Here is a 24,425-nt window from a genome sequence, read left to right on the forward strand (position 1 = left end):
CACTCGTGATCGGAGTGACGGGGAGGTAGAAGGCGACATCAACCTTGACACTCTGCCCGCTGCAGATGCTCTGCTAGAGCTGGACGAGATGTCCATGACCGAGTTTGGCGAAGCCTTAAAGGCAGGCGAACTAGCCGAGGTGGTCCTACTGGGACCTGAGGAGGAGTTAAACTCCTCATCCGTCGTGGACGACGCGGTCCTAGAGGACACTAAGAAGGCGGTGAGCGCAAGAAGTGGATCGGCGATCCTAAAAGATCCTTCGGATCCCTTCTACCCGTTGGTGAAGGAGTATGGAGACGTTGTCTCGAAAGACCCACCGACGGGCCTGCCTCCGGATCGAGGCGTGTGTCATGAGATTGACCTGGTTCCTGGAACCAAATACTGCGTAACAAGGCAATGTCCTTTGCCGAGAGAGCAGTGTGACGTCATTGACGCATTCTTCCGTGCGAAGAACGAGGCAGGGATGGTGCGTGAGAGTAAGTTTCCGCACTCGACACCCACGTTCTGTGTCCGAAAGCCGAACGGCAAGTGGCGCACTGTTCATGCTTTTAACAAGCTAAATGCGGCACCTATCCCGGCGCAAACGCTGATTCCTCGCAAGGATGTTCTGCAGAGCAACATGGTAGGCTGTACGTTGTACAGCGCGCTCGACTTGGTCGATGGATACTACCAATTGCTCATGAGAGCGAGCGACATTCCGCTGACAGCGCTGAGTACTCCGAGCGGTATGCTCTGGGAGTGGCCGGTGATGCCCCAGGGGCTGTTGAACGCATCAGCAACGTTCAATCGACCTGTGACGCAGTTGTTTAGGCCCCACCGGGCGTACGCTCAAACGTACTTTGACGATATATTCGTCTATAGTCGTGCCGAGCACGGAAAGTCAGACGTGGAAAACCACATTGACCACTTGCGAGCGGTGCTCGAGTGCATGCGCACTAATAAGTTGTATGCCAACTTGGATAAGTGCGTCTTTGGCGCGGAGGAAATACCTTTCCTCGGGTGCTTCATTGGGAAGCGAGGCTTAACCCCTTAGTTCCCGTATGTTTAGCCGCTAAACATAAGAGGTGTATAGCTTCTTTCAGTTTTTTTCGGCATCTATGTTATGTTTAGCGGCTAAACATAAGAGAAAAACTGACTTGGGGTTTGTATTGAACAGATCTCAAGAGAGCGCAGGAAATCTCAATACTGAAGTCAAGACAAAAGTGGGAGCCTAAAACGGCCGGATGCACAGGCTTAGGGTAGCTGGACCGGATTCCTGATTGAACGAGATAAAGAGAGGCGGTGTCACCCACCACCAACGGGTGGCCGACAGCCACAAAACTCTCTCATTCTTCAAAACGACCGCGGGGGCAGCAGACCAGAATGGTGGCGACGTCTGGCAAGATGCCACGACGGACGCTGACAGCGGAAGAGACCCGGTTGTGCAAGGCAGCCCTCAGTGACCGCCACAAGCGTCGCCTTCGTCGAGACGACGAGAGGCAGTCAGCAGCAGAGCCAAAGCATGGCGCTGAGGGGCGTGCGTTGAAGAAGCAGTCTAGGAAGAGGGCGATGAAACTTACGACGACAGCCATGGAGATAGCAGAGTCTAGAGGTCCACATATTGAGCCGGCAGCACCCAAAGAGACAGAAGCAACAGCGAGTACGGACGAAGCTAAAGAGGTAATACCTGTTGCAGAAAATGAGGAAGATTCTGTGGAACCAGAGGTGGAGGAAGTTGTAGCAGACGTGGTGATGGCTGTGGCTTCAGCTGTGGCTTCAAGTGCGCTTCTAACGCCTGTGCGAGATGCTCAAGGCGCTGTGGAGACCTTGCGCCCCCCTCGGACGAACAAGCAGGCGCCGGTTACGCAAAGATCCCCGAAACGACGCCGCCACGTCCTACAAGACAGTCCAGAACGCGAAGCTCAAGCTGAAGGCACCATAAGTGACACCACAGACACCGGTGCTGCGTCAGCTGCCCCGCATCTCCCTGTCGCCTGCGTAGTCGACGGTGATCCTAACATCATGGCGGCTGGTGCACGTGAGTGCACTGGCCTCGGATCAGAAGAGGAATCTGGTCCTGATTCAGACGATGACGACGCGGACAGTGAGTGGGAAGGAGATTGGGAGCTTGGAGAACTCTCTGATGAGGAGTTAGCCGATTGCGTTGGAACTGAGCTACCGGACACGTTCTGCAAGTCGGTGGCGATGAATGCGGCGCGTTTGGCGGAGATGAAACATTCTGGCTGGGAGTATGGTAAGTTATGTTGAACGCTATCCAACATACGCAACTATTATTCCGTCGTTGTCCAACATAATGTTAACATTATCTAACTCACTTTGATGTGCTATTTGTAGACCAGTCCAAATTTGGAGACAATCCTACGTATGAAGACCTTTACGACGGGCCTTATGGACCATCTGAGAGCGTCCTTGGAGTGGCTGAAGACCCGCTGGCGCTGTTCTTCTACTACCTACCGCCAAAATTGTGGAGACAGATTGCCGTCGAGAGCAATCGCTACCACACGCAGTCGATACCGGGTCGTGCGCAGGCGATTCAAGCGAAGCAGCGTCGTGGTGGTGGAGAAGTAGAGAACCTCGCAGATATTCGTCGGCGACTAGCACGTGTGAAGCCGATAGAGCCGTGGGAGGTTTTGCGCGTCATCGCGCTTCTCATTGCAAGGATGCTGTCTCCAGTGCGAAAGGGGATTGCTGCTCACTGGGAGTTGACACCGGCTGGTGCGTTGCCAACGCCACGCTTCGGCAAGTACATGTCCCGCAACCGGTTCTTCCACATAATGGGATACTTGCACTTCTCCAACAACAAGTCGCCTCAAGCTAGCACGGATCGTGTATGGAAGATTCGGCCGGTTATCGAGGTTTTACAGCGTACATTTGCGCGCGGCTACAAGATTCCTCCTGTCATTAGCTTTGACGAAGCTACGCTGCCTTCAAGATCCCGCTACAATCCTACCAGACAGTTCAACAAGGACAAACCGCACAAGTGGGGGACCAAGGTGTTCGTGGCAGCGTGTGCAGATACAGCTTATTGCATGAGGTGCGTTCAAGGTGGCAAGCTAATGCTTGCCACTTTTTTTTTTGGTCTAAGTGCTTATGTTGGACGGGCAAACATCCACATTGTGGAGAATTTCCTAATCCAACATATTTATTACTTTTACTAATATCGTGTGCGTTTGTGCGACTGTTCAGATTCGAGGTGTACTGTGGTGCTAAGAGTAATCTCCGGACTCCGATTCCTGCTGATAATAATTGCGGCGAGGCTGCCGTACTAAGGAACATGAACGCACTGTGCCCGCCATCACCGACCTCCCCGTGGCGTTTGGTAATCACAGACCGGTTTTACACGTCGGTGAAGCTGGCGTTGGAGCTGTTGCAGCGACGGATGTACATTACGGGTACGATCCAGACGCGTATGGCAGGGTACGCGAAGGATGTGAAGACTGACAAGTCTTACAGAACCGTGAATGGTGTGAGAGAGCTAGTACCACCACAGGGGACAATTAAGCTGGCTGAAAATAAGCTTTTTCCGCAGATAACCGCAGCAATGTGGATGGACCGCAATCCCGTCCACATGCTGAGCAGTGGTGGCAGCAGAGAAACAGTCAGTGTCAGTAAGTAAGCCTGTGTGTTTATATATATGTATCATTGCTCACTATTGTGCTTTTTTATTGTAGTGCGGCGTATCAAAGGCCAGATGAAAGAGCTACCGGCACCGGAGCTGGTTCGTGACTATCACCGATACATGGGAGGTGTTGATGTGCACGACCAGCTCCGGATGCAACGCTACAGCGTGCAGCTTTCGTACAAATCACGAAAGTACTACAAGACCTTGTTTCTCGGATTGCTGGACATGGCGTTGGTGAACGCCTTTATTGTGTATCGACACAACCAGCGTGCCAATGGGCACAAATCCCCGAAGCATTCCGCATTCTTCGAGACACTCATGGAACAACTACTTGCTGTTGATGAAAACTCTTTCGCTGAGATTGAGGTAAGTTGCTATGATGGGTTTGGCAACATAAATGCATTTACTAATATGTGTTATGTTGGTTATGTTTCCTATTCTAGAAATCCACCTCCGCTGAGGAGCGTACAGCCGCTTCACCTGCACGAGGAGCGTCGCCAAGACGGGAGGAGCAGCGACGTGGCTCAGACCGCATTGATGATGGCCACGAACTGGCGGAGAACCCAGACAAGGCCGACACTGAAACCGGAAAGAAGCGTCGCCACAGAACCTGCAAAGTGTGTGCTATCTACAAGGTGGTGCCGCGGAAGTATACGAAGTATTACTGTCCAGAATGCTCTGCAGGGCCAAAGAGGTACGTACATGCTGTTCATGCTTGATACTAACACGGTGATAGCGCTGACTGTAGGTTGTGCCGCAGGAAGTATCTCTGCAACGTTGTTAGGGAGGAAAGGGAGCGCACGTGCTTTCAGATATGGCACCTCGACTGGAAGAACGGGAATGACATCCCGAGCCGCTTGCTACGCGACCACAAGATACGCGACCGAGCGCCAGCGGAGCGTCCAGGCAAGAAGCGGAGACGCAGACAGCAGGTAGGCGAGAGCGGAGCAAGTGCTGGTGCTGGTGCTGGGGAGTCGAGCGAAGAAGATGATGAAGCGGTGGAGGAGGAGGCGTAGTGGTTGCGCCGTCTGGTCGTACATGTCTATGCAAGGAGCAATCAATTGATACGGCACTTGATCTTTCTTGTTATTGGCTATAATAAATGAACTCACCGCTGCTGGACGTATGCAACAGCACAAAGATAGGCTAATCAATAAACAGTACATATCTTATGTTTATTTATACAGCATAGTTGTATATGATCGTCTCAATGTACTACATAAACCCTCCTTTATGTTGGAGAATCCGTACTATACACACTGGCAAGTCGTTGTTACCACCCCGATCCCGCGCCAAGATATCCGGACTTAATTGAAACCCCATACAAATTCCTTTATATCTGTATATGGGACGAGGTCAAAATATACCCTCATATTTGAGGCCGGGAACTAAGGGGTTAAGGGCAGATCCTGCCAAAGTCAAGGCCATCGTGGACTGGCCGGTTCCCAAGAACCAAAAAGACTTACGCAAGGGGCTAGGCTTAGCCAATTACTTGCACAAGTACAGCGCGAAATACGCGGAGATGGCTCGGCCATTATCAGATCTCCTTAAGAAGGACGCACCATGGTGCTGGAACGTCGAGCACGACGGAGCCTTCGAGGCTGTGAAGGAGAGCCTCCTCCAGTCTCCGATCCTTGCGCTACCGGACCCGGATAGTCCGTTTAGCGTCGTCTGTGACGCCTCCGATTTTGCAATCGGTTGTGCTTTACTACAAGCAGACGCCGAAGGGCGTGAACGCGTGATCACGTTTGAGTCTCGCCAGCTCAAAGCTGCAGAGAAGAACTATCAAGTTCATGACAAAGAGCTACTTGCAATGAAGTATGCTCTAGTCAAATTCAGGGTACACCTGCTAGGCTCTAAGCCTTTTGTGATCTTTACTGATCATGCGTCGTTACGCACTGCGACACAGTCGCCTCATCTCTCTCAGAGAATGGCAAGATGGCTTTCCTTCTTTGCCGAGTATAACTTCGAGGTGAAGTACAAGCCGTAAGCGCCCAGGTCAGAGTCTTTAAACGCTTCGCTCCCAAGAGCCCGTAGCAGCGCTACGCACATGTCGTCTTGTGCATACGCTCCGCGTATCAAGTCAGGCACTGACGACGTCACTATCGTGACATGAGCTAACTCGTAGTCCGGCCTGCGCGAGAGCGCATCGGCCACTACATTAAGCCGCCCCGGTAGATAAAGCTTGGGTTAAATACAAACTATAAATCACCTATAGAAAAGCAATGTCATCAGCCAATGATTGGCTTTGGACGACCTACGTTGGTACTATACCAAATATAATGAAGTATGACGTGTCACACTTCATGTAACTAGGGGTGCACTTAGGGCTACGTACCCTGTTACATCTTCCCCCACTTAGGTTCGGTTACCGACCAATTAGAATGAAGAAGTGTGCGTCACAAACTATCATTCTCAAAGTCGAAAAATATCGACTAGGCCGCGCGAGCGCGGCGGAGGCTCACCTCACAGTTAGAGCCTCGATCAGCAGTCTGTGCGCTCCTCTTCTGGGTCTCCACTTCGACCGTTTGTCATGCCTCGTGGCACTGCGAAGAGCGGTGCGATGACACGCTCCAAGGCGGCTGCCGGGAAGGCGCAAGCCAAGAGCGCTAAGCCTCACGGCAAAGGCTCGGCACTTCAGGAGGCTACTCAGGTGGTCCCCGAGGCGATCGGCTCATCGGGTGACGCGGCTGCGGGCAAGCGAGCAAGCAAGCGCCGCAGCCCATCGCCCTCGATCTCTCCAGACAATCGTCCGAGCCCTCGGTTCGCTGAACGTGAGCTCGACTCTGGCAGTGAGGACGAAGCGAGTCCGAGAGCACGCACGATGCTCCTGCGGGCTCTGTGGGAGGGCACAGCCTAGTGCCCAGTGAGCACAAGGACGACAGCGTGCAGTCGCTCGCTAGTGATCACGGTGATCACAGCCCCAGGACGCATGTGCGCTCTGAGAGTCCAGCCGTCAAGGCTAAGGGCAATCCCAAAGCTGGTGGCGATGCGGAAGAGAAACCTCGCAAACATCTCTCGCTTGCCGAGGGTCTTGCGCGTGCTAAGGCCGCTAAAGCCGAAGGCGCCAAGCCCTTTAAGAAGCGTACGGCTTCTAAGTCTCCGCGAGGAGAAGGAGACTCGGTACGTCCATCGGGGACTCTTCGACTCCTCGGTTGAAGAGGAAGAGGGTGCTATTTCTAAGCCCTGGGAGATCGCGAATGACCTCGACCAGCAGCAGGAGGACTTCTAAGCTGCCCAGCGTGTGCGTAGGGGCTCGGCGGTGGCACCCGTCAGCCAGGGAGCTGCCATCAACTCAAGAGCGTATTGGACTTCCGAGGAGAGCTCTGGGGCTGACCTCTTCCTGCAGCTTCTCGTCGCTCCTCGTGGCCTTGTGGGCGGCCACACCTCTAGGGGCATTTACGAACGCACCCTTGTTCAGAAGGAGCAGTTGTTTGTTGACAACTTGGAGGCGGCTCGGTGTGTGCTTCTCGCGCCGCACCGTGCCCCTCTTAAAGACTTTACGACCTGTCGCAAGAAGCCCGAGAACTGGGGTGGTCTCTATCCTCTTTGGGGATACCCCTGGGTTCTGCCCGGGAGCTGTCCTACCTGGGGCTCTTGTGAGGACATGTTCTGGGCTTGGGTGGAGTCTCTTAAGTACTCACCCACGGAGTTACGGGAACTCCATGAAGATCAGCTGCTGTCCCGCATCCTGGACCAGCGTGATCTTCGTGCTCAGTTTGACGACATGGTCAGCAAGCGCGTGCTGCTAAGGGGCATCCTGAAGCGCGCGGCTTCCAGCGCTCACGATGAGCGCGGGTACGGCGTGTCGTCAACGGCCGTACCCCGTTCCGACAAGAAGCCCCGGACTACTTATGAAATGCTGCCGCCGCTTGTGCTCCCAGATTGCGACAGCCTTCGGGCAGTCAATCAGGAGCCGTTTAATTTGCTCCCACGAGTTCTCAGTGTGGGCATAACCCCTCCACTTCACGAGGAGCAGTCGCTTACCGCGACGCCGTCGCTCCTGGAGGATCCGCTCCACGTGGAAGTGAACTTCTCCATTCCGGTCAAGCCGGGGCGGAGGTGCCCTCGTACGAGTACGAGTACTCGGCGCCTTCCGAACGCCACTCTCGTCCGAGTGCTTCTCCTGCGGGTCCGACACAGGGCCCTGAGGTTGACCACCTCCGTCAACGTGTCCTCGTGCTTGAGATTGCACTTGGCCTTGGGGCTGGCGGTGATGCTGCCGCCCAGGCCGGGAATCATGGCGAGCTCGCTCGTCTTGCGGGAAGCCTAGACCTGTTAGAGCGTGAGGTCGCGAGCCTGCATCTGCGGGTGGACCGACGGGCCTCTTCGTCCGATCTGGACGAGGCCTTTCGCACGATCCGACGAATCGAGGCTCTGCTGCCACGTCCGGGGCCGCTTTCGGCGCACTCCCAGACGTACGCGTATGGTGCGTACCCGGCGTACTCAACGTACCCGGCGTATGGCTCCGGGGAGATTTTGTACGGAGCCCCTCCGGCGTACGGTCTTGACCTCAGCTTTGCCGTTCAGACCGAGGTTTGGGTGCCTGTTCCGACGCCCTCGTCGACGTCGGTGACCGGTCCTCGCTTTGAGGAGCTGGGCCAAGGGGGGTCTGCGAGTCAGCAACCCCCTGCGGATCAAAGTACCGCTTAAGACGTCCAACATAGAACGTCAGGTGCATCGTCATTGACTTAGGCAGGTCGATGGTGTACGACGCACCATGTCTGGCCAGGACTGCAAATGGTCCAATGAAGCGGTGCTTAAGCTTGTTGCTACCGACAGAGCTGACAGTGTCAAGAGGTCGGTTCCTCGTGTCTAGTAGCACTAAGTCCCCCACTTTAAATACCCTTAAGTTTTCTCTTCCATGTTTGTCTGATAACTCCTTTTGTATATCCTGGGCCGCTGCTGTGACGGGCCCATCGTCACACATCGCCATCGCATCCAATGCGATGGCCAATCAGCTTGTAGAACACATCTACTGGTTGGCGTGGTCCGAGACCACGCCGTTACCTTTCAATACATCTCAGAGTCTAATTTGCCTGCTTCCTCACGCACAGTGTACGTAAGGTAACGGGTTGCTGAAAGCCCGTTACAGCTGCCATGGCATCGCGGACCTAGCTGACAACGCTCATCTTGGTATCCATAAAGCATTCCACTTGTTTCCGCAGCGAAACTGGTCTCACATCCGAGACCTGGGAGGAAAGGGCTTCCGAGCCTCCCCCCACTTACAATAGAGGAGTCAGTGTCTCCTCGAAGAGTGAGAGGTAATCTGGGGTGACGGAAGCCGTTCAAGTAGAACGGCGTGAGCCCCGTGAACGCGTGCACCTCGTTGTTGAGCGCAAACTCAACAACTGGAAGCTGCGTCGACCACGTACGTGGTGCTGCCGCGCACACACTGCGCAGAGTGTCCTCGAGCACTCGATTGACGCGCTCTGTCTGGCCGTCTGTCTGCGGATGGCCCGCAGTGGTCATCTGCAAACGAGTTCCCAGTAAAGGAAACAGTGTTTTCCAAAACGCAGCCGTGAACCGTGGGTCTCGGTCCGAGACAATCGTCTCCGGAAGACCTCCTGGCTACACGCAGGACGTTCTTGAGGAGGTTAGTAAGTAGAACAAACATTGAAATGAGAATACATTCACCCTTCCTCACAGCATTAAGCTACGTCGACCTCAACACACGTATGTAGTCACCTTTCTTGCTGATCTGAGCTGTCCACGAAACTTGATCTTCGCTACAAGGCCTCTGACCCAAGCATAAGCAATAACGATGGCCCGATTTGAACGGGCATCCTCATGGCCGAAACCTTGCGCTCTCCCAGTTAAGCTACATCGTTGGAAGGGAGAGGGGGGGGGGTCAGAGGCGACCTGGAGGCTTGGAAGACCGTGCAGCCCGTACGGGAGATCAGCGTAGTTGCGTTGAAAGAAGTAAGACTGACCGCCAACGTGAGCTGTCGGCGACGGATTGACTGAAAGTGAGAGGCTGCAAACCATTCGATACGTGTAATTTAACGCAATTACAAGTGGCACGTTTTTACTGGCAGATAACTAACCACGGGCCTTGGATTGCAGCAAATGACGGTGGCGCTGGATCTTGGCATTTAGCGCGCCGGCGCAGTGGACCCGCTGGAGGTGCTTGAGGACCGCGCTCGATCCGTGAGAGTTGATGCTGTGTTTGCCTTTCAAGTACGTGAGTACAGCATTCTCGGCGCGCTCCCTCAGCTCCAGAACTCGGTCGCGGTAGTTCGCTGAGGTTTGGCTGAGCACGAAGCCGCTGTCGAGGAACAGCTTCATGTACGCGACTAGCAGCTTTGCCTTCGAGGGCTGCTGCTTCGGTGCTTCGACGTACTAGCGTGGCTCTTGCGCGTACCAGATAAACCAAGTCGCATGAAGGTAGGCTGCTGATCCTCTACGCTGTTTTTGCTTGATTTGCTCACATCTGTGGCGTCTTCATCTTGAATGCTTCTTTTTTCGCGTTACAGCTGCAGGATCACCGCTCAGCTTAGCCTCAAGCAGATCCATGCGAGCTTCTTGGCGCTTGAAATTTTCAATAAGGTGTTTAATGACAGAGGCCTGGTGCTCGATGATCTTCTGTTCTTGGCTTGGTTCCATTGGCATGGATGGTGAGGTGGATGCTTCTATGTTGTCTTTACAGGAGTGCTGCGCTGCGTCGACCAGGCTAAGAGGTCCGGAAGCGTACGTCCAGCCTGAGTAGCACAGTTTTCGAGTCGTTGCACCGCTGGACTTTTGGTTTTCAAGCCCTTTACGACGGGATAGTGTCTAACGACGCAAGCGGTTAGGACATCCAGAACCTTCCGGTTGATGTTGAAGCTCTCCGTCTCTAGCTGATAGCAAGCTGCGAACAAGACTCGTTGGAACTCGGCAATCGCGTCAAGCGTGGCTTCGTCAAAGCTGGACAGGTCTTTGAGAGGGACAACATCCTCTGGTTTGTTTCCACTCAATACCTTGGCAACCATGTGGTCTTCTCTACTTGTATTAGCAATTTAGTTGAACCCTTTGTTTGTGGTGCTTAAGTTCCAAGTTTCCCGAAAAACGATTCATCGCGTGGTCATCTTTCCGCAGCCGTTGGCATGTTGGGCCCCACCACGACGGAAAGAGTGCGACGTGAGAGCAGCTGACACACCGGCGGCAGGGGCGACGCGATCAAGCACACGGCTGACATGTGCGTAGATTGTCGGGGCCGCGGCATTACGAGGAGGAGGAGGAGCAGGCGTAGCAAGACCAGAGGTCATCGGTGGTGCGCTTAGGAGCTCCACGAGCGGCACGTCAGGTGAAAGTGTGGTCAGCGTTTGCTGCACTTGGTCAGGAAGGCTCCCGATGAGAGCTGGGCACGGTGCTGCTTGGACGGAGAGGACGAGAGCAACAGCGAGCAAGGGGCACGTTGCGAAGTCGGCGTCGGGGAAGAGAGACAAGCCTTGTTCTTTCGACGTCTTCACACGGACCAAGCGAAGGAAGAAGACACGGGCGGCATCTATAGAGATGTTCCGCTTCTTGATCATCGACAGGTCCGAAGCTCGCCTGAACAGGTACCAAAGCAGACATAGAAGAGCAGCATCTTGGCAGTCACTCTCAGAACATGCATTGACATACAAATACACAGCCATTTTTTTCAAGTCAGCCTTTGTACATGGTGGAACCTTTGCTACGAAGCCACCACCATCTCTTTTCAGACAAAAGTTATCTAAAGTTTTTCCCATTTTAAGCAGCCGCGATTCTAGCGAAGCTCGGTGCTGAGGAAATTGCTCTAGGAGCCAAATTTTGGCTTGGCGATAGTACTGCATTGCAGTGTTTCGTGCCAGCAGTGTACCCTTCTTTCCTTCACTAAACGCAAGATACATTCCAACCTTATCCATGCCGCACACAAAGCTCTTGCCACTCTCATCCTCCTCAATACATTTCTTTACGCATTCCTCCTCAACATATTTGCCCTTTAAAACTTGGAAAAAGCTGCGACAGCAGTTGCCTTAGCCCCCAATGTGATGTCAGGTTGCAATTCCTCCAGACCCATCGTGAAGGTCCGATAAAGAGGAATATGAAAGTGATACGTTTACCTCTTGTCAACTGAATGAATATACACATATTTTAGAGTTTTATCGAACTTAATACGTCCGATCGGGTGGCTTGGATGACTCACCTAGACCAACTTCATCCCATTGGTAAAATCATGATTTAGATTAACTGTGATTGGCTGGTGATATTTGCTGGCAGGTAATTGGCAGATATACATACAAAATTCAACTATGGTCCGATAAACAATCATATTCATCCTTACAAGCCCTGTAGTCAGTTTTGTATCCAACAGCCTTCGTCGTACTTAAACGAGTTTTGGAGCTGGGTTTGTAGTAAAACCTCAAAACCACAATAATCAGAGCAAAACCTCGCTGAAATACCGGTATTACAGTAGCTACTGTTTTGGAAGACATCCTAGTTCCTAAACTAGATTTGTACATAAAAGGGTTATAGCTCTCTGAATCATAAAGATTCACATTCCAACTGGTGGCTGGAGGCAATGGACGCTGCGGCTCGGTGCTGCGACGGAAGAGGGAGGGATGAAGGCCAGGCTGCCATGGATCCGATGTCGGTATGTGATGGCGTGGTCAGCGCGAGTCTATGACGGACTCGACGGGCAATGAACTGCTGCTGTTGCTCGCTTCATCGGTTTGAGCGCCGCTCTTGTCCATTGTGATGATGCTTTAGCCTAATTTGAGAGACGACCTCGCGTCGTCTCGATGATGATAACACATTCGAGAGGTTTATTTGCTGTAGCTAATGGGGGGGGTGCTGGAAGGACTGGGCGAAGCTGCGTGCTCTTGCTTGTCCTTGGCATTATCCTTTGCTACAAGAGCGATGAAGTGTGCAGTTTATTTCACGTGAATCCCAAGACTCAGCTGTCTGTGTCACATGTGCACAAGAAATCGATTGCTGCTTGGGTGTGACTTTTTCCCCATTTTGTCGTTGGCTCCTGCTGCGACATCCTGACACCTCGTGCCGGTGTCTTGTCTAGCTCTACGCTTCTTTTCGCAGTGATGCAAACATTAGGCCGCTTTTAAGACCCCCGCTAGAAGCTCCTAGGAATGAGCTCGCGGGTTGCCGTTTCATGACGATAACAATTGCAGAAGGTATCGCAATTTTGCTGAGCAATAAATAATGAGAAGAAGCGAATTACCAGCGCAGACGAGTGCACGGGCGCTTCCAGGAAAAGGAGTGACCTGGAAAGTGATGACAAGACGAAAACCCAAGCGATTGAGGTCGTCGCGATGCGCTCGAGCCCTCGCGATGAAGGTTCTCTACACTTGACCTGATTCCTTTGTCACACATTTGTTCAAAGTATATGCAAGAGCTACGTTTGCTCATGCTGCTGCTTTTCTCTTGGCCTTTGCTGTTCTGCCACTTAACTCTTTGTCCGCCTTGCGTTTTCCTTTCCGACCAGGCTTGCTTCCACCACGTCCGTTGCCTGAAACGGGTTCGCTGCTTCCCTTTTTCCCCTTCACGTCGTCATCAACGAAGTTTGTCAAGTTGTTTGTCCCGTTCCGCGACGCTGAGATATACCGCGATTTCTCTCGGGGGTATAGCGGGCCTTCAGGTGCCGAGCAGCTCGCCAAGAGCTCGTCCCAGTTCATCCAGCACGCGAAGGGCTCAGCCACCTTGTTCGGATCCATGCCACCAAGTAGCGGGCGCAGTTTCAAGCATTCCGAACATTGCACGAATTTGCGCTCGCCATCGTCGTCCTGAGAGTGCGTGTACTTGTAGTGGTAGGACAATTTATCCAGACGTCTGCAGCGCTGGATAAAGTCCTGTATAAACTTGCGGTGACGGTACTCCGCCAAATCTGGTCCGTTCATGAGCACCACGAGCTTCTCTTCCAGTGCCGAGCATTTCTAAAGAAGCAGAGCAGTTTTGTTAAGAACTGAGAACTCGATAACAGCGCTGAATACATGTAACAACACTCACATTGTGTCGTTTGTCCCATTTGTTCATCTTACAGTACCAAACTGTCGGCAACTCCGACACGTTAACTTGATCTGAAGCCGCAGAGAGCACTAGGGTCAGTCCACACCTTCTTTATTTTCAAGAAGGAGCACTTACTCGGTAGTCGACGCCACTTTTGGCATTTGTCACACTGCACCCAGTCGTCTTGCTTGGTCGCGATGGGATTCGGTTTAATCTCGTCGTCATCTTCTGCTGCTGCCTCCTTCAGTTTCTGCAACGCAGAGCTACGCGTTTCCGCCGATAACTCGGGAGACGACGGAGCTGTTGTCTCGGAGCTGCTGGCTGCTTCGTCCTCCTTTTTTTCTCCATCTGCACTCGCTGACTTTGACGCAGCCACGGCTCTCGTTGTTGTATCAAATGCTGCCTTTGTGTCGTCCCCCACCTCCGCTGCCTGCTCTTTCTCCCTCTCTTCCTCGGAAATGATCTGGACTTCGATTCCATAGTAATCCATGATATCATCGTCGTCGTCAACAGGCGCTAGGCCTGGCCAGAGTGAAGAAATGTACTTGACTCGCTCGTCAAGCGTCAAGCTCCCTGGCTTATCTCCTGTCAGAGGAACGAAGTCTTCCCCTCCCACCTGCACAGGTTTGTACTTTGGCAGCGGTCGTCGAGCACGTGGAAGTATAGAAGGGGAACTTTTCTTCTCTAAGCGATCAGCATAGCTGTGACTATTGGCCCAGCTGGGCTGTTGAACTGGGTGCGCGTTCTGGCCGATGAGCGCGTCAAACATGGCTGCTTCCCGGTCGTCCTCCTTCATCGAGGCGTAGTACTCTGTGAGAAGCTCTCGCTTGAGGCGGAAGATCTCCGCGTTGCGGCTCGGGTTGCTGAAGCCACCGTTGTGGCGAGGTAGACGCTCTGGCAGCATTGTGGTCGTGACGGTGCCGCCAGGAGACACCACCAACTTCTCTTCGGCCGGCAGCGTGGCTCGGTATGAGATCTGACAGCGCGGATAAAAGCGCACAAGGCGGTTCATTCTGTTGCTCTTAGGCTTCATGATGGTGAAGTCCTTGAGTTCAATCTCGCGGGGTTCTTCGGGCCGTAGTAAATAAACGTCCACGGTCTCTGTTTGCGTCGGTACCTGTTCTTCTGCAGTGTAAAGAAATACGAGCAGGTGCAGCACATAAGTAAGCACAAGGAGCAGAAGCCTTATGAGCAAGTAGACTGCGCACCGTCGCCGAAGTGGTAGTCGTCGTCCATGGCATTCAGTGCCGCGCTCAGGTCCATGGTGTTCTGCTGGAAGATGGTCAAACAGTTCCTTACATTCACCAAATCATTTTACAATGTCACGTCAAGGGTAGACCGATAATCGTTCATCTTTCATACTAAATTGGCATTATCAGATCTAGCTGACGATTATTCACTTTGAAAGGTTCAAAAGCAAATCTGATCTCGTCATCAGTTGAAGCTCAGCCTCTGCTGGACGTGCACGATGTCCTCGAAGCAGACAGCGAAGCGGACGCTGGTGTTCGTGTACGGAACGCTTAAGACGGGGTTGTACAACTACACGATGTACCTGAAGCCAGCCATTGAGTTGGACAAGGCTTCATTCGTCGCTGCCGCTCGAACTTCCAAGGAGGAGTTCCACATGGTGCTGGATGACCAGGCATTCTACCCGTGTCTCTACCGAGCGCCGAAGGACGAGGGCTACCGAGTGCTCGGCGAGGTCTATAGCGTCGAAGATGACACGCTGGCAGCTCTGGACGTCCTGGAGGAAGTGGATGACGATCTCTATGCACGAGACGAGATCGACGTGGACTTGTTGGATGGAGAGCGCAAGGGAGAGACCGTATCCTCCCTAGTGTACCTCATGCCGGTCATCGAAGACTTGCCCAGGCTCGAACGCATCACAAACTACACGACAGCGATGAATGCTAAGTACGATGAGCTCATGGGCGATCCCCAGCTCGAGATCTTGGAGTGTATCTACGGGAAAGAAGTCACACAAGCCGTGGAATCGAAAGTGAAGGAAGGAATAGAATTCGCAGATGCCTGGAAGTTGGTGGTCGAAGCGTAGAGGCTTTAAAAGGTGCATTAATAAACGCGCAATAGCAACACAAACAACAGTTGACGCATGTGCCTCCTGCATTTGCTGAATGTTATGGTGTCTACAGAATAAACTTGGACAGATCCGTGCGCTCCAGCACATTGGACAGACGCTGCTGTACGTACTTCCTGTCGACCTCGAAGGTCATACCGTTCATCTTAGGTGCGTGGAACGACACCTCCTCTGTGATCTTGCTGATGATAGTTGCCAGGCGACGCGCACCAATGTTATCCGTCTGTGCGTTTACCTGTTCTGCAATAGACGCGATCTCACTGATAGCGTCGTCCGTGAAAGTGAGCTTCACGCCCTCCGTCTCCATCAGTGCGCTCGTCTGCTCCAGCAAATTATGCTCCGTGTCCTTCAAAATCTTCTCGAACTCAGCAGCGCCAAGGGGTGAGAGGGCCACACGAATCGGCAAACGACCTTGCAGCTCCGGCATCAAGTCCGAAGGCTTGGAGCGATGAAAGGCACCGCTAGCGATAAACAGAATGTGGTCTGTGTAAACGAGTCCGTAGCGAGTGTTCACAGCGCAGCCCTCAGTTAAAGCCAGCAGCTCCTTCTGGACGCCTTCACCCTTGCGGTAGCTTGCCCCATTTCCCCCAGAGCGAGCCTGATCGCCAGCGCTAGCCAGCTTGTCGATCTCATCCAGGAACACGATGCCGTTATGCTGCACGTTCTCTAACGCCCTCTTGACCACTTCGTCGTCGTCAATAATCTCGTCTGCCTCCTCTGCTTCGAGGCGAGGCAGTGCCTCCTTTACCGTCATACTTGTCGTATTGTCCTCACTCTTGCTACCACCGCCGGAAAAACGCGACGTCATGAGGGTATCGAGATGTGCCATCATTTTCTCTAGCTCAGGAGGCATTTCCATCATCATCTCTGGGTTTGCAGAGGAGGGGCGTGTCTTATTTGACAGTGGTTTGAGCTGAACACGCACCTTTCGATTGTCTGCTTTACCCGTAGCAATATCTTCGCGAAGGTCGGCCCTTGAAATGTCGCTGAGCTTCTTGTGGTCCAGCAGATCGACGAGCCGGTCGATGGCGCGTTCACGAGATGCAGTAGCGTGGAGCTTCTGTGCTTCAGCTCTTTCCATGTTGACAGCCACGTCTACGATATCCTTGATCATGGAGTCAGCGTTGGCGCCGTAAATGCCCACTTCGGTAAACTTGGTGGCCTCCACCTTGAGGAATGGCGAGCCGGAGATCTTAGCCAGACGCCGAGCGATCTCAGTCTTGCCGGATCCTGTGGGACCGCTCATGAGGATGTTCATAGGCGAGATCTCGGCTCGCAGCGCGTCATTCTGCAGTTGTCGACGGCGCCAACGACTGCGCAGAGCCACGGCCACTGCCTTCTTGGCCTCTTCCTGACCCACAATAAACTTGTCTAGTGCACGCACCACATCCTCCGGAATACGGTCGGCGTCTCCGCGAGGATTTGTGCCAATCGGCGCCAGCGGAAGGTCCGTAGCAATGGAACTGAAGCGACGCAGACCAGCGTAGCGGCGCAGCATCATGGTGATCCTTTGAAATCAATTATCCTTCCTATCAAATAGGTTGTGTGCGCCACCGAAGATATGATGTGAGATAGGTTCAACAGAAAATGGCGCCAATTCAAAAACGGTTGCGATGGCGCTAATGAACGACTCGGACCGTATGCTGCTGCAGCGCATCATGGTCACTAGACTGCTCATTTACTGAAATGTAATAACGTATCCAATAATTAACTGCTTATGCTTCAATACAGGCAGCTGGCGCGATGGAAGATCAAGAGGTGCGGCGCTTGGCCAGGAAACTCACAGGCGAAGGTCAGTGGATCGCTGTCATCATTAGAAGCACCATAGACGTTGACTTTTGATTGTTGCGAGGTAGATATGACCGCCACAGATGTGGATCAAATGGTGAATAAAGTGGCTGGAAACATCCGACCGTTTGCGCTTGACGTCCGTCGCGGCATGTACGACGACGGCAAGATGTACTTGGCTGTTGTCAACACGGTGAGGACACAGGGTGCATACTTGCATTATATTACTGTTTCTGACATGTGCATACTGTATTTATGCTGTTTGTTCAGAGCAATGACTCGCTGACAGCGTTTGGTAGCAATTTCAAGCCGTGGGAGATCGTGTTCCTGCGCAAGGCCATGGAGGAGATCGTGGACACGTAAGAACAAGTATCTGCCTGTCACCATGCACTTTGTTAGCTTACTGTCTTGTGTTTATTGCAGAGATGAAGGAGCTCTGGAGGAGGCAACCTTGTATAATCTGCGCAAAAGTCCCACCACGTTGAACGAAGTGGAGGAGCTACTTCGCAAGCTGACAGCCGAAAAGTGGATCGCACCAAGCGCCATTCAATTAGGGACGCGCAGCTTCACGCTGGGACCGCGTGCTTACCTGGAGCTGATTGCATTTCTGCGCGACTTGCAGGTCAAGAAATGCCCGATTTGTCAATACGAACTGCTGCAGGGAGCGAAGTGCCACGACAGAAACTGTGAGACTGTAGCCCACCAAGGCTGCATCGATAAGTACGAGAACAGAGGAGTACGCTACAAGTGCCCTACTTGCCAAAACCAGTTGCGACGATAATTTCGTGTAACGGGCACAATCAGATAATTCTCGCGAATGCATATTTGGAACTCAACACCTCTCGTCTCTCTTGAAATTATTCCGTGTCTGTATCTTTGTGTGTTCAGCTGATTGATTATGGGGCCTCAGGGGTGGCATCAGGATCATACGGCAGTAGTGCAGCAGCCACTCTGCGGTCCTCGGCATTCAGGATGTTGAATGTAGCGCAGGCGTTGACGGTATCCAAGTATTCAATAACGATACCGTTCACCTTCATCAGCTCTTTCAGTTCTGGAGCCAGTCCGTGGTTGATACGCTCACCGCATCCAAGCACCAGGATCTCTGCATCAGCCCGTTCAGCCTCTTTCACAAGTTATATCAAACATGGCGTCACACCTACCAACAGGAGGGTTGGCAACTGTGAACACAGTGAGGTGTTCCCGCGTGATTTCCTCAACCCTTTTCGGCTTCCAGAGCTACATTAACAGCACCCATCGGAAGTCAGAGTATAATAATCGCACAAATGCTAACGTTTGCTCTTGAATGCTTTACCATGGCGATCTCGGAGAACAGCGCCACACCTCCGCGCATATTCTACATCATTGACAGCATTCGTTAGCTATTCTATGGAAACCAATCGGTTCAGCGTGTACACTCCAAAACCCACCACGTCGTTGACGACGAAGCCTCCTTCATCGTACTCGGTCACAGAGACCTTGGCAGTGCCATTGAGCATTTCCTAACCAGCACACCAGGCGTGAAATCGGTGCCACGGTGCGGTACCAAGCACCAAACGCCACAAACCTTGTGCATATCGTGACCATAGTTGATCCACCGACGCGTCAGCTGCGAAGTCGGCCGCGTCGCCGCTCGAAGGCTTTGCCGGAGCTGCAGCAACGAGCGGCTCATATTCGTCAGTGTGTCCTCCTCAAATAGAAGCCCGAGTATATCCATTTTCGTAACCCAAATCGTAACCCTCGACCGACGGAGCAATGGATATCGATGAGCATGAACACTTTATGCGAGAAGCTCTTCTCGAGGTATGCAGCTCCCGATTAACCCTGGCGACGTGTGCTATGATGCCAAAGTATTTGACTTGTGTAAATTACTTTCTACAGGGTGAGAGGGCGTTGATTCGAGCGGAAGTGCCTGTGGGATGCGTGTTTGTACACAAGGGCGAGATCATCGCCAGCGCTTCAAACCGTGTCAACGAGCTCTGCAATGTGCGAAGCTCAAAATGCACCATTTCGAATGTGATATTGTGTTAATATAGACAAATAATATTTGCAGGCCACAATGCACGCCGAGATTGTAGCAATTGAAGCAATCGCTGCCAAGTATGGTGACAAGGCTTGCGAAGTTTTGGCCGACTGCACGTTGTACGTGACGTGCGAGCCGTGTATTATGTGCGCAGGAGCGCTCGCTCATGTGTCAATCAAGCGTGTGTACTTTGGCTGCCACAACGACCGCTTTGGAGGGTGCAGCTCCGTGCTTAACTTGCACGAGCGCAGGTGCCTGACAGGAGATTAGCCTTGACAGAACGTGCTTCGGGGTTCAAGCCAAACTTCGATTTATGTATTTTCTTCCAATGCGAAAGAGCGTGAAATTGGCAAAGTAGCACTTTGGAGTCCGGAAAGCACGACTCCAGCACTTGCCATTCCTCAAAATGTTTGCAATGACGAACGTATGAACTTTTTCCCATGAGCCTAGATTTTTTGCTTTGAAGAAATCGAAATAACAGTCATCGTGTCTGCTCTCTGGTTTAGAGCCAAAACAATCCAGGAAGAAACGCAAGAAACGCAGTCCAGAAATCGAGGAGCCCTCGGTCAGTGAGGCAAACGGAGTGCCTGCACCTGTATAAAAAACTGTGACTTCGACACTATGATGAAGTGCGCTTCTATTACTTGTGCTGTTGTTTCTTAAGCGCATTAGCGTACGGCGGGTTGATAGGCTTCTGCAGTGGTTCCTGATGAACATACTTTGCCGCATCACCTTGTGTTGCCGTGTCCCCTTCATCTTCATCCAGCGGATACGATTGATCGGCATCGTAGCCAAACACATCGCCAGCACCCATAAACACAACGTCAGCGCACACACCACGCTCCGCTGATACGTCGCTGGTATACCAGTCCTCGTCGTCTTCATACTTGGCATCTTCAACGTACTGCAAATCCAGCAAGTTTCGCTCCATGTCCGGCACGAAATCCTTGGGTAAGTGGAAATCTTGGCAAACAACAAACGCCTCGAAGCTCGAGTTGCGACTCGTTTTGGGCTTGGCACATGTCACCTTACTGAAAAATCGACGCAGCTGGGCATACAACAGTGACACTTCCTTGCCTCGAAACAGTTTAGCAACAAAGGTACCGCCGTCTTCCAGAATTTGAAGGCTGATGTTGAGTCCAGCAAGAACGAGCTGTGCCTGTAGGTACTCGTCCAGATCGTGAAGTCCGAGCACGTCTGGGGCGCCGTCACTCACGACGACCTGCGCCTTCTGACCGCGAAATTGCGCGACAATTTCGTCGGCGGTAGCTTTGTGCGTGATGTCACCCTTTAGCTGCACCACTCCGTCCAGCGGCGCCATCTCCATAAGATCTACTGCTATAATGGTGCTATCTTTAGGCACGCGTTCCGCAATCACTTGACTCCAGCCTCCAGGGGCTGCGCATAAGTCCACGACACGAGTAGCGCCGCTCAGAAGTCCAAACTTGTCATCCAACTGTAGCAGCTTAAAGGCTGATCGTGCACGGTAGCCTTGCTGCTTCGCCTTGCGATAGTAGATGTCCTGTCAATACACGAGTGGGGTGAGCACGAGGAATATACCATCGGCTGCAGCGGGCAACGAACCCGCTTGTCCTTGGATGTCTTGCCCATGATCACACCACTGGCGAGAACGGAGTCATGAAGATTGTTCCGCCCTTCAATGTGCATATTGTGACATTTGTGGCAGCAGCCCCATTTGTCCAACGCTTTTCAGTCTATATACCCTTTTTGATGCCATATGATTGGAGGATATTCCAGATTACAGGACGATGTCGCAAGATTTCCAACATGAAGTGATACATGTACAGTACACCCATTCCGCTTTTCTCCGGCGTGCGGCAACTTCGACACCAGATGAGCAGCTTCTCGCACCCAAACCACACGAACTTCCACACAGGCAGCAGCAGCGGCTATTACTACCCTAACTCTGACGGCTACCAGACGCCGTCGCCCTACACCTCGTACACGTCGTACGTGCAGCCTCCGCCACCGCAATACTCACACGTTCAGCCTCCGCCTCAAGAAATCCCGTACGCCGTGCCAGTAAACGCCGCGCCGATGTCCTTCCAGGATTCGACCGACTATTCGCGACCGCAGACGTGGCGCAACATGCCGCAGCAGCAGGATCGCGGGAGCAACGCCAGCGCATCCGGCCAGCCACCCAGCTCTAGACCAGAGCAGCCCATGAACCGCGCAGGTCGCTCGTCCAGTAATGTCAGCGCTGCCAGTTTCGACAGCTCTACTCATTCTTCAACCTACAGTGAAGCCGCCATGGCTGCCAATGCATCAGTCGCTGCCGCCGCCGTCAACCCTGGAGAGAGTTTGTTTGGCAGGAAGACAAGTGCTAACCCAGGAGAAACCTTGTTTGGCGAAAGGGCGAGTGTGTCCAGTGCGACGTCCAGCGCCACCAGAAGCAGCGTCGACGCCGCGGTGGATACCATGTGGGAAGCACGCCGCGCGAGGGAGAAAGCAGAGGAAGACGCGGACCAGAAGCTGATTGATGCTGTGTGCAAAGCGTCTCTAGCCGAATACAACGACCGCGAGCGAGTGCTGAAGACGTACGAGTCCGAGACGTCACAGAGATCGCTGCAACACCAGACGTCCTCTGCAACTTTGCTTCAAGCGAAGAGCGAAGCGGAGCAACGCAAACGAGCAGCCATGCAGACGGTGCTTGATAGCAAGGTGCGCGCTAAAGAGATGAGTGAGAAAGCTCGCGAAGCCACAGCACTGTACGAACAAAAGAACAGTGAGCGTCTCGCCAAACAGACCGAGTTGGAAGCTCTTAAACTCCGCGAGGCGCAGGAGGCCGAGCTGCTAGTTGTGCAGAAGCGCAAGGATGAAGCCATGCGCAAACGCACAGAGGCAGAACAGAAGGCGCGTGAAGCTCGAGAGAAGGCCGAGGCAATGCGGCGACAGGCATTCCAGGCTGCATCCAAAGTTCGAGCGAATTCGCGCCGGCAGATCGAGACTCAATTAAGTGAAGAAGAGGCCCAACGTCAACGCGAGAGACAGCGCAAGTTGGATGAGATCGAGAAGAACATGGAACTAGCTCGTCAGCGAAAGGAAGAGGCAACCAAGAAGGCTGAGGATGCTCGTCGCCGAGCCGAAGAGCTTCGTCTAAAGGCAGAACAGGCTCGAGCTGGGCTGAAGTCGTCTACATCCACACCACCAACAGCCTCCGCTTGACCAAAAGAGCGAGAGAAGATCAAACGTAGTCACAGTTCGGTTGTACCGGTAAATATATTAGCGTTGACGAACCTTGCGATCCAGTCGTGTGTTAATTTACTAACTGTTGCCTTCCCATGGGGCAGCTCTCATAGTCAAAAGGGAATGCCCTCAGCAGTCTCCTTCTCTAAGCTCGAGAAGTGCGTTGGTGACGACGTTTTGCGCTTTGACACATCTTCGAGACTCGCGCTTGAGCTGTACGTGCCATCGGACGCAGTTGTACGACGGCAGGAGAGTGAACGACAGCGAATGTCATCGTTGAGTTCACTTTTGCGCTTCGTACACAGCCAGTCCTCCTCCTGGTTGTCGGACAGGGAGTCCGATGCAGGTGAGTCCTGTAACCAGCCGTAAGACAGCATATCTGTGGCTGTAGGACGCATGAGCGGGTCGGTAACTAGCACGTTCTTCAGTAGTCCTTTCGCCTGGTCGGAAATGTACGCTGGATAATTGATACGATTGCGTGAAACATCTCGGCGCAGTCTGTGGAAGTCCGAGTCGTCGAAAGGTGCGCAGCCAGTGAGAAGCGCAAAGATAAGTACACCGACGCTCCACACGTCGGCTGGGCCTCCACGGAAGCCTTCACGTGCAGCTTGTGCCGAGGCGTGAAGAAAAAGAATCTCTGGACTACAGTACAGAGGTGTGCCACACACAGTCTTCAGTGGCTGCTCTGGGTTGGCCACCACTTCCGACAGACCAAAGTCAATTAGTTTCACTTTCAAGTCTTTAGTGACCATGACATTTTCAAGCTTCAGGTCGCGGTGGAAGATGTTGCGGTTATGACAGTATTCCAGCGCCGACAGCAGCTGCCGGAACACGCCAGCCGCTTGGTCTTCTGGCATCTTGCCGTTCTCCAGCAAGTGTTCTAGTAAGTCCGAGCCCTCCACGAGTTCGTGGACGATGCAGATTCGGTGTGACGTTTCGTAAGCGCCTAAGTACTTGATAATGTTAGGGTGGTCCAGCGTCTTGGAGATTTCCAGCTCCGACACGAGCTTTAAAAGTCGGCGGCGGACACGATGCACAGCCTTCTCACGAACGTATTGGCCATCTGCAACCATAGAGCGACGTGCCTCCACCATAGACACCTTGTCGAAAACCTTGACTGACACTCGTTGGCCCGAGCTTTTGTCTACCGCCTCATACACCTTGGATGTCGCACCAGCACCAAGAACACGTCCGAACGAGAGCTGCGCAAATAGAAAAAAATCAAGTCACCCAGCAAATCGTCAGCCACGCCTCCCATCGTCGATAAGCAAACAATGTACGTACACGTTGCTCGAGCTCCTCCTCGCTGATTATCTCGCCGATGAGTGTGCGCAACCGATCGTTGATCGACAGCTTCGTCACCTTCTTGAGCATCGGGGCCGGCCTTCGCTCCAAGGGCGCATGGACTTTGGCCGACATTTGAGGCGATCCACGCCGTTCGTTCATGCAGAAGAGCGACGCGTACCCGCCAATCAGTGTGTCCAGCAGCGACGCCATCGGATAAAGGAAATACTGCTTCTGTATCTGCACGGACGAACCACTTGTCCTCCACGCCGCAAAATGCAAAGTGACATTGTCTCGAAAAATGGTTGGATCCTGCTTTTATTTTAGCCAATTGCCTTTACCCAAGCGATGACCGCCGACCAATGAACGGTCGCCGAAGTAGGATCTCGCACATAAAACGCACAATGAACCTACCCCGCTAATTCGGAAGCGCCCAGACCGTG

At 52.9% G+C, this 24,425-nt stretch overlaps 9 protein-coding genes and 1 pseudogene across 10 annotated transcripts; 4 read left to right on the forward strand and 6 right to left on the reverse strand.

Annotated features, from left to right (window-relative positions):
- Nucleotides 1–9,381: 9,381 nt before the first annotated feature.
- On the reverse strand, nt 9,382–9,453 carry PITG_28892 (annotated as a pseudogene). Its single transcript has one exon. The product of its transcript is annotated as a tRNA-OTHER (tRNA).
- A 3,534-nt stretch (nt 9,454–12,987) lies between these two features.
- Nucleotides 12,988–14,851, reverse strand: PITG_16331 (uncharacterized protein; the record flags this gene model as incomplete). The annotated part of the gene is made up of 4 exons (XM_002897347.1): nt 12,988–13,515; nt 13,589–13,659; nt 13,724–14,713; nt 14,797–14,851. 4 exons carry the CDS (start codon nt 14,849–14,851, stop codon nt 12,988–12,990), a joined length of 1,644 nt encoding a protein of 547 aa, XP_002897393.1.
- A 205-nt stretch (nt 14,852–15,056) lies between these two features.
- PITG_16332 (uncharacterized protein) lies at nt 15,057–15,641 on the forward strand (the record flags this gene model as incomplete). Its single annotated transcript, XM_002897348.1, has 1 exon — nt 15,057–15,641. The coding sequence occupies one exon, from the start codon at nt 15,057–15,059 to the stop codon at nt 15,639–15,641; it is 585 nt and encodes a 194-aa protein (XP_002897394.1).
- A 91-nt stretch (nt 15,642–15,732) lies between these two features.
- Nucleotides 15,733–17,181, reverse strand: PITG_16333 (ATP-dependent hsl protease ATP-binding subunit hslU, putative; the record flags this gene model as incomplete). The annotated part of the gene is made up of 1 exon (XM_002897349.1): nt 15,733–17,181. The coding sequence occupies one exon, from the start codon at nt 17,179–17,181 to the stop codon at nt 15,733–15,735; it is 1,449 nt and encodes a 482-aa protein (XP_002897395.1).
- Nucleotides 17,182–17,297: 116 nt separating this feature from the next.
- On the forward strand, nt 17,298–18,304 carry PITG_16334 (uncharacterized protein; the record flags this gene model as incomplete). The annotated part of the gene is made up of 5 exons (XM_002897350.1): nt 17,298–17,344; nt 17,415–17,475; nt 17,540–17,664; nt 17,742–17,830; nt 17,895–18,304. The coding sequence occupies 5 exons, from the start codon at nt 17,306–17,308 to the stop codon at nt 18,250–18,252; spliced, it is 672 nt and encodes a 223-aa protein (XP_002897396.1).
- On the reverse strand, nt 18,296–19,151 carry PITG_16335 (uncharacterized protein; the record flags this gene model as incomplete). Its single annotated transcript, XM_002897351.1, has 5 exons — nt 18,296–18,573; nt 18,632–18,707; nt 18,784–18,825; nt 18,899–18,970; nt 19,036–19,151. The coding sequence occupies 5 exons, from the start codon at nt 19,138–19,140 to the stop codon at nt 18,368–18,370; spliced, it is 501 nt and encodes a 166-aa protein (XP_002897397.1).
- Nucleotides 19,152–19,223: 72 nt separating this feature from the next.
- On the forward strand, nt 19,224–19,761 carry PITG_16336 (tRNA-specific adenosine deaminase, putative; the record flags this gene model as incomplete). Its single annotated transcript, XM_002897352.1, has 3 exons — nt 19,224–19,271; nt 19,350–19,454; nt 19,522–19,761. 3 exons carry the CDS (start codon nt 19,224–19,226, stop codon nt 19,759–19,761), a joined length of 393 nt encoding a protein of 130 aa, XP_002897398.1.
- Nucleotides 19,762–20,131: 370 nt separating this feature from the next.
- On the reverse strand, nt 20,132–21,102 carry PITG_16337 (ribosomal RNA methyltransferase, putative; the record flags this gene model as incomplete). The annotated part of the gene is made up of 2 exons (XM_002897353.1): nt 20,132–21,013; nt 21,076–21,102. 2 exons carry the CDS (start codon nt 21,100–21,102, stop codon nt 20,132–20,134), a joined length of 909 nt encoding a protein of 302 aa, XP_002897399.1.
- A 243-nt stretch (nt 21,103–21,345) lies between these two features.
- Nucleotides 21,346–22,754, forward strand: PITG_16338 (uncharacterized protein; the record flags this gene model as incomplete). Its single annotated transcript, XM_002897354.1, has 1 exon — nt 21,346–22,754. The coding sequence occupies one exon, from the start codon at nt 21,346–21,348 to the stop codon at nt 22,675–22,677; it is 1,332 nt and encodes a 443-aa protein (XP_002897400.1).
- On the reverse strand, nt 22,707–24,248 carry PITG_16339 (protein kinase, putative; the record flags this gene model as incomplete). The annotated part of the gene is made up of 2 exons (XM_002897355.1): nt 22,707–23,900; nt 23,983–24,248. 2 exons carry the CDS (start codon nt 24,193–24,195, stop codon nt 22,812–22,814), a joined length of 1,302 nt encoding a protein of 433 aa, XP_002897401.1.
- Between the last annotated feature and the right edge of the window lie 177 nt (nt 24,249–24,425).

The sequence above is a fragment of the Phytophthora infestans genome, genomic scaffold, assembly GCF_000142945.1.
Source record: "Phytophthora infestans T30-4 supercont1.45 genomic scaffold, whole genome shotgun sequence".
Lineage (NCBI taxonomy): Eukaryota > Oomycota > Peronosporomycetes > Peronosporales > Peronosporaceae > Phytophthora > Phytophthora infestans.